Here is a 16,683-nt window from a genome sequence, read left to right as displayed (position 1 = left end):
ATCTTCTCCATCCCCTTGTTATCCTTCACCCAAGCCTCTTTTGAGTCTACCGCATTTATGGGGAAGCTGGTCCTGGATAATTACATCTCACCACAGCTGCTTCTGCTACTGTTCCAACCTATCAGCTCTGATAACACTCCAGCCCACTTTAAACCCCATTCGGCATCAGTCCATCACAGCAGACATCAACGGAGCAGTGCGTGCAGTGGGGTGTTGAGTAGAGCCCTGCTCTCTTGGCACGTGCTTTGACCGAAAATGGCAAAGCAGTTGTGCTCTTTAAGGACGTTCCCTGCTGCCTTTTCATTGGACGCTTAGCATCAACAGGCATCTGCTCACAGCCAGCTCTGGAATGTCTTATGGCGACTCTTAACCAGCGAGCCCAGAGCTTGAACCTAAGCCCATTTTCTCCCTGAGAGTGTGCAAGCACGGGACTCTTCTAGTAGGCTAATGTGTTCTAGTGTTTATAGTGTCAGCACATCTGGGGAAATGGGGTTAGCTTGCTTAAGTATAGTTGCTGTACATCAGTCTTCAGTTCCTTGTTCCATTTGCTGATTGGCTAGACTTGAAAGTCTCAGTCGTATTGCTTCCACAAAGAAATAAAAACGTTTGTAATACTGTGATGAAAAACGGAAGCCTGTTATATTTTCAGGTGTTATCGGCCAGGTCTCTTGTACAGCCGCCCCCCCCACTCCCCCACCACAACATCTGGCCAAGTGCCCCGGCTCTCTCCTCTTGTAGAGCCCTGGCATTCACAATGTACTTGTTGCCCCCTTTTGGGATAAAATAAAACATCTTCATCAACAAATTAAGGTGAGAGTTAATACTAGGAATGAAAAACGAAATGTTTTAAAGAAAGTGTACTCATGGGATTTGCCGCAATTAATCACAATTCATGATCAACCGAACAGCACAGAATTGTGTAACTGCTTATGGGTTATTTACTATTAGTGTTATATTGCATAGTAAATTATGAACAATCATTAACCAGGTGCTCATTGCATTGAGGATAGTGAAAGGCCACTCAAAAATTTGTATTTACACAAAGCCAAAAACGGCTCACATTTTTAATGGAGCAGGCAGCTGGCATGCTGACGGCAGGAATGTCCACCAGTGATGTTGCCAGAGTGTCAGGTCCTGGATGGAGTCCTCTAGCCATCTCCATGCGAATGGGGGGCCAAAGTCGAGACCTGACCGCAGAGGTGCGTCTAAGCATGCCTGCGGTACTGTTTTCTGTTCTCCCCAGTTAGAGGCAGCTGCATCTCTCTGTCTCTAATTGTCTGTCTGTTTTGCGATGCTTCAGTTTGTGGTCGCGCTCTCCTTTTGTTGTTTTTCTGTTCGGTTAATTGCATGGAAGAGAGACATTAAAAGGATGTTCCCTTTCACCCGTGACACGGAAAATAATGTTACAACCCCATTTACAAAAACTTTGGGACGCTGTGTTAAAAGTGATATTTATTTACTTGAAAATAGTATGAAGAGAAAATGTTAAATGTTGAAACAGAAATTTTATTGTTTGTGGAAAACTACATGCCCTTTTTTGAATTTGATGCCAGCAACCTATTTTAAAAAAGTTGGGACAGGGGCATGTTTACTACTGTGTTGCATCACCTCTTCTATTAACAACACTCAGTAAGTGTTTGGGAACTTAGGAGACCAATTGCTGTAGTTTAGAAAGCGAAATGTATTCCCATTCTTGCTTGATATAGGATTTCAGCTGCTCAACAGTTTGTGGTCTCCTTTGTCGTATTTTTCGTTTTATAATGCACCAAATGTTTTCAATGAGTGACAGGTTCTGGATGCAGGCAGGCCACTTTAGCACCTGGACTCTTTTACTACTGTGACGACTGCGCCCTCTGCTGCCTCTCCTCCCCCTGCAGCAGGCAGGCTCCAGCGTTTGACGTCACCGGTCTTCTAACACCACCGCCCATCTCATTCATGCATTTCACCTGTTGTCTTGTTTAGCGCACCTGACTCTCATCCTCATCATTCCCCCCAGTATATATGTTCCCTCTGCTTCCCCTGTCTTTGTGTGTTATTGTCTCGCTTTGCAAAAGAGCATTGTTAAGCTTCGCCGTTGTCGCTACTATTAAAAAACACAACAAAGACGTACCGCTTCGTTCTCCTGCTCCTCCTTTTCCCTCAAAGTCTGACAACTACAGAACCATGCGTTTGTGATACGTGCAGAATGTGAGGATGATGAAATCCTCAAACTCTTACGTTGACAAACATAATATTTTTTTATCTGTAGCTGGCATCAAATTCAAAGTGGGCATATATTTTTCAAGAAACAATAAAATGTCTCAGTTTCAACATTTGATTTGTTGTCTTTGTACTATTGTCTACTGAATATAGGGTTTAAATTATGTAGACATCATTAAATTCTGTTTTTATATACATTGCACGCAGCGTCCAAACTATTTTGGAAACAGAGTTGCAATTACTCTACCGTGATTTATCCAAGGATTTTTTCAGAGAATTTGGCAGCATATCCAACTGGCAAAAGTGCAGACTACGAGTAACCACACCAGCCCAAACCTCCACATCCAGCTTATTTACCTGCAGGATAATCTGACACACGCCACTCGACAGTTTATGAAATTGTGAGTTTACCCAACTGGAATACTGGTCAAAAACATCTCAGTGAGGCTTATCTGCATTTTTGTGGTCTCCACCGTGGTCTTGACCAGACTGCAGTTCGTGGTCGTAACTTACTTCAGTGTGCTCTTTGAAATTGTTTCATGGTACATGTACATTTTTGTTCTGTGTATCTTGTCTGCTTACATCCCTGCACTGAAGTCATGCTGGACCTTGATTGAGGGCCATATGACAAACCACTGTGTGTATGTTTTACATCTCTCTCTGGCAGAAGCAGACCCAGGCCAAACCTGTGATGGCAGGGTAAAAGATAAAGGGGCCTAAAGATGTGTGACCGAGGGAAGTGGAGATGTGTCATGTCCTGGTTATGCCCCTAGCCATCTCTGCGCTGGGCTCGGGGCATAGTCAGGACAGGACAGGAGGTGACACATCTAGCCACCTCCAATCCTTTTGGTCTCCCCAATTGGAGGCAGGTGTTGGTTGTTGCCTCCAATTGGGGACTCTATTTAAGTTCCTTGTTTTGCCATGCCAGTGTGGTTCATTTTGGTTTTGTCCCAGTATGGAATAGCCCACGGCACTGGGTGCTTGTTTTGTTTGAGTCTTTTCTTTTTATTAAACATGGATTACCTACATTTATTTGACTCTGCGTCTGTGTCCTTCTACAACCCAACTCGTGACAAGATGGGGTTAGAAGTGAAGTGTCCTGGTGATTGAGAGGCCTTTGTGAGTCAGATCTGCAGTAGAACTGCTGTAGTTAATTAAGCAGTGAGTGGTCGACAAGGGCCGGCTCCAGGCATGAGCGACATAAGCACTCGCTTAGGGCCTCTGACAGCTAGGGAGCCCCAGACTTATAGGGGACAGGGGGCCCCAAATGAAATTTTGCTTTGGGCCCCCATAAGGCTACAGCCAGCAGTCTGGTCGAAAGTCGTCGGAAGACCCTTTTGTTTGTATTTTGTAATGGTTTGTTTACAGTCAATAACTTATTTGCCAGTCTGACTGTACATACAGTGGGGAGAACAAATATTTGATACACTGCTGATTTTGCAGGTTTTTCCACTTACAAAGCATGTAAAAGTCTGTCATTTTTATCATAGGTACTCTTCAATTGTGAGTGATGGAATCTAAAACAAAAATCCAGAAAATCACATTGTATGATTTTTAAGTAATTAATTAGCATTTTATTGCATGATACAAGTATTTGATACATCAGAAAAGCAGAACTTAATATTTGGTACAGACACCTTTGTTTGCAGTTAAAGAGATCATTCGTTTCCTGTAGTTCTTGACCAGGTTTGCACACACTGCAGCAGGGATCTTGGCCCACTCCTCCATACAGACTTTCTCCAGATCCTTCAGGTTTCGGGGCTGTCGCTGGGCAATACAGACTTTCAGCTCCCTCCAAAGATTTTCTATTGGGTTCAGGTCTGGAGACTGGCTAGGCCACTCCAGGACCTTGAGATGCTTCTTACGGAGCCACTCCTTAGTTGCCCTGGCTGTGTGTTTCGGGTAGTTGTCATGCTGGAAGACCCAGCCACGACCCATCTTCAATGCTCTTACTGAGGGAAGGAGGTTGTAATGAGTGGAGAACAGAAGGGCTTCTTAAAGAAAAAGTAACAGGTCTGTGAGAGACGGAATTCTTACTGGTTGGTAGGTGGTCAAATACTTATGTCATGCAATAAAATGCAAATTTATTATTTAAAAATCATACAATGTGATTTTCTGGATTTTTGTTTTAGATTCCGTCTCTCACAGTTGAAGTGTACCTATGATAAAAATTACAGACCTCTACATGTTTTGTAAGTAGGAAAACCTGCAAAATTGGCAGTGTATCAAATACTTGTTCTCCCCACTGTATGTTGGTTGACCTAATTACCTGTTCTTTTTCTTAGCTTTCATACAAAGGTACTGGCTCTTGAGCTACTCTTCTTTGACTTTGTGGATAGGCCAGTGAACCATGGCTTTTCATTGCTTTGTGATGCCAAGGTTTTCCTAAAACACTACTCTGATTTAGGAAGTTATCCTGTCAGTGTAGTCTGGCATTGTTTTTTTTTTGGAATTTGTCCCAATCTGTGGTGTCAAGGCAATCCTTCAGCTCCTCAGTGGCCTCGTCGGCCCATTTCTACATTGTATGTTTGACAGTCGGAGAATGAAAATTAATGAGAATTTGAAAAAATTTTTTTGCCAAGAGCAAACTATGTGGTGCATGGATGGGGACAATTCCAACCCTCTCCAATGCTTTGAATTTACCAAAATTAAAATAGAATTGATCCAAACACTAATGTTGGGGAGAGCGTACCCACTGACTGACAGAGATCAACCACAGTAACCACCATGCTGCAGCCGTCCGAGGACTCAGAGCTGAGACATGCATGGTAACTATGCAAACAGTAGATGGTGCTGTTGATCGCTTTCCATTTCCTTCCTACTTGGTTCAACGTGATGAAACCCGTATTCCAGTCGTCACCACTGTATTTTACTATATATCCTTTAAGGCAGAATGATAGAAGTTAAAAAAGGGAAATTCTCAAGTGGTTGAATGCCTGGATATTTACACGGAATAGTTGATTATGTCTAGGACTTAAGTAGATGTCCCATAAAGGCGCACATTTGATAGAAAGTTTTATTAAAATAGTGGCTATGCAACCAGCAGGTGGTGCTGTTTATTTTTTCCCATTTTATTTCCTCTTGGCTGCATTCTCACATTCTAATGTGATGTGACGAAATGATCTTTCCGTTCATAAAAAAAGTATGTCATAACACAATCGAAGGCAGTGTCAGACATTAGAGGAAAATGGGAATGCTATTTGCGTAGCTGACTGCCTTCAGAATTTCTAGGGAATAGATGGTAATAGAATAAACACTAGACACTCCCACAAGCCTTACTTAAAAATAACATCTTAACATAATGTAATTACTTTTAAAATCACAGTAATTACAGCATTTAGTTTTTCCTAATTAAAACATGCCATATTATAATCAGGACCAAATATTATACTACTGGATACATTTATCCACTCCAAAGTCCAGTTTAAACAAGTTACAGATGAACTATAACTAAGGTTTGAAAAACTATGGTGCCCTATCTATATTTGTTTCATAATGTAATTGTGTGTACAAAGACTACATGGGAATGAAGTAACTCGCCCTAAGGGGAACTAACACAATGTTGGAGTTAGGTTACAAACTCTGAGTCTGCCCATTCCTGGGTAGTCTTACTATGTATTTTCCAAGCTTACCCAATAAACAATGTTCTGAAATGTACTTCTACCTGTAGCAGTGATAACTACTGGGTTACTGTTTAGCCTCCACCATTAAATTGTTTATATATGTATATACACTACCGTTCAAAAGCTTGGGGTCCTTTTTTTTTGAAAGAAAAGCAAATGTTTTATCCATTAAAACAACATTATATTTTGTATATCTAGATATCCCATTGAAAACCAGAAGATTCTAGCTACATTAATCATTTACAACATTAACAATGTGTACACTGTACTTCAGATTTATTCTATTTTATTTTAATGGATATAAAATTTGCTTTTCTTTCAAAAACAAGGACATTTCTAAGTGACCCCAAACTTTTGGTAGTGCATATAAAATAATTTGTGGTGTAAGCGTAAGGTACTGACCAACTTTGACAAGGGCCAAGTTGTGATGGCTAGACGACTGTGTCAGAGCTTCTCTAAAACTGCAGCCCTTGTGAGGTGTTTCTGGTTTGCAGTGGTCAATACCTATCAAAAATGGTCCAAGGAAGGACAAGCTGTGAACCGGCAACAGGGTCATGGGTGGCCAAGGCTCACTGATGCATGTGGGGAGTGAAGGCTGGCCCGTGTGGTCCGATCCAACAGGCGAGGTTACTGTTGCTCAGATTGCTGATAAAGTTAATGCTGGTACTGATAGGAAGGTGTCAGAACACACAGTGCATCACAGTTTGTCGCATATGGGGCTGCGTAGCTGCAGAACAGTCAGGGTGCACATGCTGAACCCTGTCCACTGCCGAAAGCACCTACAATGGTTATTGGCAATGTGATGCTTTGGCCAATGTTCTGCTGGGAAACCTTGGGTCCTGCCATTCATGTGGATGTACCACATACCTGAGCATTGTTGCAAACCATGTGCTCCCTTTCATGGCAACGGTATTCCCTGATGACATTGGCCTCTTTCAGCAGGATAATGCACCCTGCCACAAAGAAAAAATGATTCAGGAATGGTTTGAAGAACACAACAACGAGTTCAAGGTGTTGATTTGGCCTCCAAATTCCCCAGATCTCAGCCCGAGTGAGCACCTGTAGGATGTGCTGGACGAACAGGTCCGATCCATGGAAGACCCACCTCGCAACTTACAGGACTTTATGGATCTGCTGCTAATGTCTTGGTGCCAGATACCACAGCACACCTTCAGAGGTCTAGTGGAGTCCATGCCTCGACGGGTCAGGGCTGTTTTGGCAGCACAAAGAGGAACCTACACAATATTAGGCAGGTGATCATAAAGTTATGGCTGATCGGTTTATATAGAGAATATAAATATGGTTGTTCAGTTCCTGCTTGTTGTTGAGAAATAATGTCACTCTCCCTACAACTGGCTGGGGACTACAGCTGGAAATTAGCCGTAGAGGCTAAAGCTGCTCTTTTATTGAAAGAGGTTGTCCACATTATTATAAACCAATAAACTAAACTAAACTACATACACCTCCGGAAAAAATTAAGAGACCACTGCACCTCGAAAAGGAATGTTTTGAATGAGGAACAGAAGGGTTAAAATTAAGAGACCACTGCAAATTGAACACGTCTGTTCCTCACTCAAGACGTTCCTTTTCAACTGTTTTGAAAAGGAAAGAAAAAGGTGATGTGGTCTCAAAGAAATGTCCGGAACTGTATGTAGGGAGAGGGACATTAGAAAGGAAAGAAAAGGTTTGTTTATTTAAGTTACTCCTTTTAAACAATGGAGCTGTTCTCAAATCGACCTTGTGAGTTATTGTTTTATAGACCTAGACGTGTCAGATTGGTCACCCATGTATGAATTGTAGTTAATCAGTTACAATGCTGTTATTCAATGCTTAGAAATAATTTTTAAAATAAGAGCTAATTTGCTGTTTGTATGTAATTGGATCTTTAGACTGTGAAAGCTGAATATTTACAGTTGATTCATTGCATGCAAGCATATCTTCCTCCATGTATTATCATGTTGCGTTTGTGTCATAAAAATATTTCAGGAGTAGTGTCAGAGAAAGGGGTTTGAGCAGGAAATATTAACCTTTCAAAGTGACTCAGGATGTTAACACATATTCATAGTAAAAGGTCTATTTGTCTTTTAAGTGAGTAAGAACATATTCATTTTCAGAAACCACCTAGGGACAGTTTGGATTAAAAGAACAATTTCGTTTTTTACAACTTGACTAAGCTGGTTTCTTGCCCTGATAGCAATCTACTGCATGGGCCAAGAAAAAAACATTACCCATGCAACTAAAACCAAATATAGTTGATTTTAGTTGTTTTTTGGTAAAAAGTGCTCACGCATACCCGTTACTGCCATATTCTCCAATTACCATGCTTCTTAAGAAGGCAGTATATACATTTGCTCTGAATTCTGGAACTCATTCTAGATTGTGTCGAGGTGATCTTGTGTTTTCATGACACCAATGTGTCATTGCTAACATTAGTAATTCATCGAGTGAAATGCCCCTTCAAGAAATGTCCCTTTGGTAAAATGCCTCTTCAAGAAACATACTGTAGTTGGGCTGTGGAAACAATTTGGTGATTTTGGTATGATACAGTGCACTCACTGCCTGGCTCCGGCATGTCTGGGTCTGGGAAGAGGGACAGCATGTGTGGTGTCTGGCCAGCAGTGCCTGTTGTGATTTGCTCTGCAAAATCTTGGGGGGTATGGAGGCGGGCCAAAATAAATATATAACTAAAATCATTGCGTAAATCGGATATACAGGAAATATGTTACCTACTAAAATCGGGGCCCGGGCTCCCTGTTTCACACAATAATCCAACAACTTCTGTCAACTTTTCTAGGGTCACAATGTTTCCGTATGTTCCAGAAGATGTTGCGCAACTATACATTTATTGTAGATATTACATTATTTGAAGTTACAGTAATACCAACATTTTTTCAGGAGTCTGAATCAACATGTCTGGTTTACTTTAGGACATAATGTACTATGTCTGGGATGGCCAGCTGCCACGCAGAATGGGAAGAGGCTAAGCAAAGTGAAAGCTGAAAAGTAACCTACCTCAGACATGTTTGGTTCTGTTCAGATGAAATTAGGCTTTCATAATCTTCAGTATGAAACAGTAGTTGGACATTCACATTTTTGCCCTCCAATCCCATTAAGAAATCTCTGTCCTTGCATTGCTGACGTCCAATTACCTATTCTTTATTAAGCTATTCATAAATGCTCAAAGAATGCAGACTTATTGGTCCTAAAGGTATCTCTAAAGATGACAGTCTGACTTCGTTTTTGTGACCTTAGAGGTCTCAACTCTAAAAGATCAGTCTGAATGATTATTTACTTTTGACTTACACATTTATTCCACTAACATGGTAAATTAAATGTTTGGTGGAACATCCATTAAAATCAGTTAAAATCAATAGTTTTTTGTAAGAATGCCTCATAATGTCTGTTTTTATTGCATCAAGTCACTGAACAATGGTAACCCCCCCAATCTATTAGCAAAGTATACACTTCTGGTCTGCGAATGGGTTGAGTTTCTGTTCTGGACATTTTTCCATTTCCTCTTATCCCAGGAAGTATGTCATTTCCTTTGGATTTTTACCCCGATATTCATTCGGGGAGGAAGTGTGCAATGAGTGAGTCACCTTTGATTTTTGCACATTCTTAATGAGGGAACTTCAAACTGTATTCCCAATAATCAGGAGATGTCGGGAAACATCTGTGCTTATGTCACCCAGGGATTTTGGCAAAATATCATCATTGTCCAGATAGAATAAGTAAAAATACTATCAGATCCATTCACATTATATTACTAATTCCTTCCCTGGTCAGCGCACAGGGGCCAGATAAAAATCTGTTGCTGGTGTGTTATCCTCTTTGCTCACAATGATAAGAGATTTACTGAATTTGAAAACTAGCATAACTATACAAAGCCTTCCGAATCTATTCAGACCCTTTCACTTTCTTCATATTCTTTAGCCATCAATATACACACAACACCCAATAATGAAAAAACGATATATTGAGAACAAAAACTAAACCCTTTATTCCAAACTTTTTAGAAACACTTTTGGCAGCGATCACAGCTTTGAATCTTCTTTGGTTTGTCACTATCAGCTTTGCACCAGGCTTAGGTCCTGATTGCTCTGAATCAGGTTTTCTTCAAGGACATCTTTTTATTTCACACTGTTCATCCTTTCCTTAATCCAGACCATTAGCCCTGCCTCAATCCTGACCATTAGCCCTGCCTCAATCCTGACCATTAGCCCTGCCTCAATCCTGACCATTAGCCCTGCCTCAATCCTGACCATTAGCCCTGCCTCAATCCTGACCATTAGCCCTGCCTCAATCCTGACCATTAGCCCTGCCTCAATCCTGACCATTAGCCCTGCCTCAATCCTGACCATTAGCCCTGTCTCAATCCTGACCATGTAGCCACTCTACTATAAGGGCCTTGACGAACTGCTGCAGAGACTGTTGCCTATAAAGGTACAATTGTGTCTTTTTGTCAAGGATAAATCCTTTTTGTTTCAATTGGTTGTAGCCAAACTGACACTCAAAACATTTCTGACCAATGGAGAAGCATCATCCACATCTCGCACTAAAGCCCGCCCACAACTGTGGGGTCAAAAGTGCAAATGAAGAACTTGTGTATCAATCAACAAAAAAGTTTCAAGCTAAGGGGGAAGTCTAGCCAAAATGGATAGTGGCTGATAGTAAAATGACAATGGAGATAGACTCACCTAAAGGGTTATTAGGAACACCTGTTCAATTTCTCATTAATGCAATTATCTAATCAACCAATCACATGGCAATTGCTTCAATGCATTTAGGGGTGTGGTCCTGGTCAAGACAATCTCATGTACTCCAAACTGAATGTCAGAATGGGAAAGAAAGGTGATTTAAGCAATTTTGAGCGTGGCATGGTTGTTGGTCCCAGACGGGCCGGTCTGAGTATTTCACAATCTGCTCAGTTACTGGGATTTTCACGCACAACCATTTCTAGGGTTTACAAAGAATGGTGTGAAAAGGGAAAAACATCTAGTATGTGGCAGTCCTGTGGGCGAAAATGCCTTGTTGATGCTAGAGGTCAGAGGAGAATGGGCCGACTGATTCAAGCTGATAGAAGAGCAACTTTGACTGAAATAACCACTCGTTACAACCGAGGTATGCAGCAAAGCATTTGTGAAGCCACAACACGCACAACCTTGAAGCGGATGGGCTACAACAGCAGAAGACCCCACCGGGTACCATTCATCTCCACTACAAATAGGAAAAAGAGGCTACAATTTGCACTAGCTCACCAAAATTGGACAGTTGAAGACTGGAAGAATGTTGCCTGGTCTGATGAGTCTCGATTTCTGTTGAGACATTCAGATGGTAGAGTCAGAATTTGGCGTAAACAGAATGAGAACATGGATCCATCATGCCTTGTTACCACTGTGCAGGCTGCTGGTGGTGGTGTAATGGTATGGGGGATGTTTTCTTGGCACACTTTAGGCCCCTTAGTGCCAATTGGGCATCGTTTAAATGCCACGGCCTACCTGAGCATTATTTCTGAACATGTCCATCCCTTTATGACCACCATGTACCCATCCTCTGATGGCTACTTCCAGCAGGATAATGCACCATGTCACAAAGCTTGAATCATTTCAAATTGGTTTCTTGAACATGACAATGAGTTCACTGTACTGAAATGGCCCCCACAGTCACCAGATCTCAACCCAATAGAGCATCTTTGGGATGTGGTGGAACGGGAGCTTCATGCCCTGTATGTGCATCCCACAAATCTCCATCAACTGCAAGATGCTATCCTATCAATATGGGCCAACATTTCTAAAGAATGCTTTCAGCACCTTGTTGAATCAATGCCAGGTAGAATTAAGGCAGTTCTGAAGGCGAAAGGGGGTCAAACACAGTATTAGTATGGTGTTCCTAATAATCCTTTAAGTGAGTGTAGTTTTCAAATAAATATTTGGTTCTCAAAATATTTTTTCAGAATAAAATGCATTAGGTTTTGCATTAGCGGCATCTGAGCTCAATTTGAAATGTAATGGAAAAGGGTCTGATTTTTTATTTTCATTAAATTGACACACATAAGCCAATAGATGGGACGTGGTGCCGGGCCTGTTACTGATGGGCCCCACACACCCTACCCACACATCCTGTCCATACCTCCTGATAGGAGTTGTCCACGTGACTCTCATAGACTATGAATAGACCCATGGACCGTAGGTTGGAACATACCATTGTGATAAAGCATGTCTTTACCTGATAAAATAGGTGTATTTTAGTTCCATACTCTTGTTAATGAACACAACACAGAGGAATGGGACTTCACTGTTTTGTGATATATGAGTTAATGTATAGCAAACATCTGGTGCTTATTATTGAGGGGTCCCAAACAACCTGATAAGTGTGTGTTGCCAAGAACTCAAGAGGGGACACTATACCAGGACATATAAGATTAGGATGTAGAATACACTTATGTGATTGGAAGACAGCCAGATACTATTGGAAATGTGGTGGAGGATAATGGACGGTGTAATGGTTGGCTATGAGCACTGACAGGCTCCTATGTGTCCTGGCATTAAAGACTGTGTTAACTTTGTAATTATTGGAGAACATGTAAGAACTATGGAAGATCAACATCTTGGACTCATGCAAATAAAGAAGATTCTCCCCTGACTACGGGTTGCATTCATTTTGTTGACAGATCAAAAGTGGACAGAATCTAACACTGCTCATAAAACCTAAGGGAACACATAATCATCACAGTAAAACACAGGGATATCGATCTGTCCGGTCAGGAAGCATAAGCAATTGTGTTTTGGGGCAAATGAAAGTGACAACAGGTGCACTGGCAATTGGTAGCATGAGGAGGTCCCTGCAGCCACTTCAGGTTGCACAGGTAGTCTAACTCCTCCAGGTTGGCACATCCATGCCGTTTGCTGTGTCTCCCAGTACACTCTCAAGAGCATGGAGGAGATACCAGGAGACGTGTTGTTACATGAGGAGAGCTGGGCAGGTCCGTAGAAGGGCAACAACCCAGCAGCAGGACCGGTATCTGCTCCTTTGTGCACAGCACCGTGCAACTGGATTAGCATTCACCAGAGAACACCAGAATTGGCAGGTTCACACTGAGCAAATGTGACCGATGTGAAAGAGAGGAGATGCCGTGGTGAACATTATGCTGCCTGCAACATCATCCAGCATGACCGGTTTGCCGGTGGGCCAGTGATGGTCTGGGAAGACATGGAGGGTCACACAGGCCTCCATGTGCTAGCCAACGGTACCCTGACTGCGGTTATGTACCGGGATGAAATGCAGCCTGTGATTTCAATTGTACACTTTGATTTTCGGTGTGAGTTTGAATCCAGCCCTCAATCTGTTGGTGATTTTGGTTTTACTGACTGTTGTTGTGTCATTTTGTTCTCAAAAAATTACACAATGTACAGTAAAGATTTTAGACTTTTATATATTTTGTTCATCGAGAACCGATGTGTGATTTTAGTGTTCCCTTTTTCTGAGCAGTTTATACACAAATATGGAGAAATTGAAGGGGTTTAATTACTGTCTGAAGCCATTGTAAATCAAGAATATATCAGTTCATGAAAGTGAGCCACACAAATATTTTTGTTACTTTTTTTATTGTTTCTTGTTTTTTAATGCTGATTCAGCTTGAAACATCTGCATTTTTTCAGCATGTTGATCCATAAGCACTGAGCAGGCAATACAATAATTTAAAATAGTCTTCAGTCATTCAGCCTGATTGAAACGATAATGACAATGATCAGTAAACTAGTATGAACTGTAAATGTAATTTTTTTAGATATTCTACATATGTAATGCATTCTTTTTCATAAATGTTTTAATACTGGCCTCAGTGTGGGAAGTGAACAAAAAATCTTGGAATTGTAAATGCCATGTTCTACCAACAGAGTTACATAGACAACACTCAGAGAATACGTAAAGGCTGTACAGAAATACATTAAATCACATATATCATGAAATAAATATTAATATAAATAGCATTTATATAAAAAAAAAAATACATCACAAAGTGTCTTAACCCCTTAACAGTTTCTTTCTAAAAAAAAAAAAACCTGATAAAAAAGTACATTTTGCTAAAACGCAGAGAGAAAGTACAAATAGATAACAAGAGAGAGGTGGGAATTAGGCTGAATTTGAAGGAAACCTGCAGCATTACAGACAGCTGGACCACCCTAGGACACTTCAATATCTCTTCTAATAGAGACCATGCAAATATGAATCCACTGTCAAACATGCTCTACTCGCTGATTGAGAAGACAGTTAACAGTTTCATTCTGCATCCAATTCTTTTAACGTAAAAGATCATTGATAAGTCCACTTGCATATTCCTCAGTTCTTTAGTCAGAGGGCTTGTGCAGGGTTCCAAAAAGCCGGTCCCAGTGGGTAAAGTAAGGAGCAAAGTTGGACTTGAACTTCAGGTGGTGCAGGTCATGGTGCGGAGCTCCCCCATACAGCCCAAAGGGCACCAGTCTATGCGTGGACCAGGGTAGGTCATAGCCACAGTGATCCTCCACAGAGAGCCAGATATTTAACACAAAGAAGAGCATCTCAGTCAGGGGGTGGCAGCCCAGCAGCAGGGGGTTGACCGCAGCGAAGAAGCCCAGAGACAGCGTCTCCCAGGCCCCTGAGTATTCAGTGGTCAGGGCGAAGGTAGACGTGTGCTTGTGGTGCACCTTGTGGAATGTCCGGTATAACCAGGGCACCTTATGATGCAGCAGGTGCCAGACAAAGTATTGGAAGTCGAAGAGCAGGAGGCAGGCAACAATGTCCCAGATGAAGCGCAGCATCCCGGGGGCCTCGGCTATGAAGCTGGCTGGTCTCCAATACCAGTGCAGCACAGTAACAGGGAAGAGATACACCACATGGATGTAGAGGGAATGCGCCAGGCAGCTCCACATCATAGTCCAGGATACATGACTCTTCTGCTGGATCTTAAAGCTCCTGATCCAGGCTAGCCTGGGCGAGAGAAAGTCCAGCACCAAGAAGGGCATACAGAACATAAGGTAGATGCTGAGGGAGAAAAGGACAGGGAAGAAAGGCGATCTAAGCCACGCATGATATCCCAGAATAAAGTCCCATAAGCTCTGTAGAAGCATTGTGTACAGGCAAGTTGAGGAGAAGCTCAACGTGAGTGTTTAAGCAACCTCTAGTGAAAGTTGTTTTATGTGCTCTGTTTGACTAGTATCCGCCCCACTAGTCCTTATAAAGACTTCCTGAACTTCCTGGGAATTTCTCAAATGATTTGTGAGTGGAACTGAAGTGCAATAAATGTCGTATTTCTTCTAAATACATTCAAAACCAAATATGTGTGTTAGTGTAAGGTCTATCGTGTAGCTTAGAAGCAATGAAAGTATTAAGAGACTAAACTCTAAAGTAATTTGACGCTCTTGAGAAGTTCTGCTTTGCCTGGACATTTGCCAAGATTCACTTTCTGATCACGTCATCTTGTGCTTTCCCTTTTCCATTTCCCTTTCATGTGTGTACACTGCAACTGTACAATCAAAAAACTAAAAACAACGGTTTTGTGTTCCACGTGCATCTTTCCATTAGGGTAATGTCAGTAAAAAACAAACAGGCGACCTAATAATTAAGACAGGTAAGACGTAACCTATTTGAACATGGACTTCACACTCCAACATAATTCTACAATACCAGCCCCACCTGTTGTCAACAGAAAGAACTGCAACAAAATTATTTTATTTCTCAAAGATTATATCCTATAATTTATTATCTACGAATATAGCATCTTCCTAAATTGCATATCATTTCTGTTAGGATTTTATTTCATGTTTATTGGTCCCTGCCTTGCTGCTTCAGACTGCGTTCTGCCGATTCGAGTTTGCAGTAGTAGGCCATAGGCTAAGCGTGAATGTGGGGCTAGCACCTCTCTCACAATGCAATGTACATTGTACGTGTGAAAATATTAATATGCATGCTCAGAATGTTAGTGTGATCAATGTAGATCACATACATGTGATGCCATGAGGGGCTGACAGCTGGTAGGCCCACTACAGCGTCATTTCATATTTCAGACCTGATTGGCTGTCTGTCTGAAACCCTTAATTTGAAAAAGAAACTTGAAGTAAAGTGACTTGGTGCTCATCAGCCATGGGATATTGTCATCTCTAAAAGTAACCACAGGTTTAACGTGGAGTGGTTTTTGAAGAAAAAGTGGCTAATGGTTAGCAACCAAAAGAAGGCTCTCTTCTGTTTTCCATGTCTGCTATTTGGTGGAGATGCTACTTGGTTTGAGGACGGGTTACAAAGATTTGAAACATCTTTCTGAGAAGATTGCAAAAGATGATAGCAGCGAGAGTCATCTGGATAATGTGAAATTGGGCTTACTTGGAAGGGTAAATGTCCCAGCCCAAGTTGACAGTGCATACAGGCGCTCCATTGAGCAGCATAACAAACAGGTGGAGGAAAACAGGTACGTTCTCAGTCGGATCATAACATGTATTAAACTGTGAGGAAAATGTGAAACCGCTCTGCGGGGGCACGACGAGTCGGTGGACTCCCTGAATCCTGGAATATTCAGATGTATTTTCGAGACTACACTGTAAACCCTAATGCATTTCTTACTCAAATGTTTCTATTAAGTGTAACTCAAAGTTAGATAAATTTTCCCAATAACTTAAATGTTTATGTTTTCATGACTTTTACTACATTTTTAAGTTTAAAATGAAAATGTTCCCAACATGCTCTGCTTCAAGTTGATATTTTGGAAAACATTTTATTATCCTTTTTTTGCATGTACTTTGCCTGATTAGCTACAGAAACATCAAACACATACATTTGTATAAAGTAATCCAATCATTTAGTAAAACATCTATTTTGCACCCGCTACTGAAAT

The 16,683-nt window shown here is 41.4% G+C and overlaps 1 protein-coding gene across 1 annotated transcript; it reads right to left on the bottom strand.

Annotated features, from left to right (window-relative positions):
• Positions 1–13,424: 13,424 nt before the first annotated feature.
• Positions 13,425–14,947, bottom strand: ch25h (cholesterol 25-hydroxylase). The gene has a single exon (XM_010864851.5). It carries the CDS (start codon positions 14,924–14,926, stop codon positions 14,168–14,170), a length of 759 nt encoding a protein of 252 aa, XP_010863153.3. The 5' UTR covers positions 14,927–14,947; the 3' UTR covers positions 13,425–14,167.
• Positions 14,948–16,683: the final 1,736 nt, after the last annotated feature.

The sequence above is a fragment of the Esox lucius genome, chromosome 5, assembly GCF_011004845.1.
Source record: "Esox lucius isolate fEsoLuc1 chromosome 5, fEsoLuc1.pri, whole genome shotgun sequence".
Classification (NCBI taxonomy): Eukaryota; Metazoa; Chordata; class Actinopteri; order Esociformes; family Esocidae; genus Esox; species Esox lucius.
This window is presented reverse-complemented; position numbering and strand designations above follow the sequence as displayed.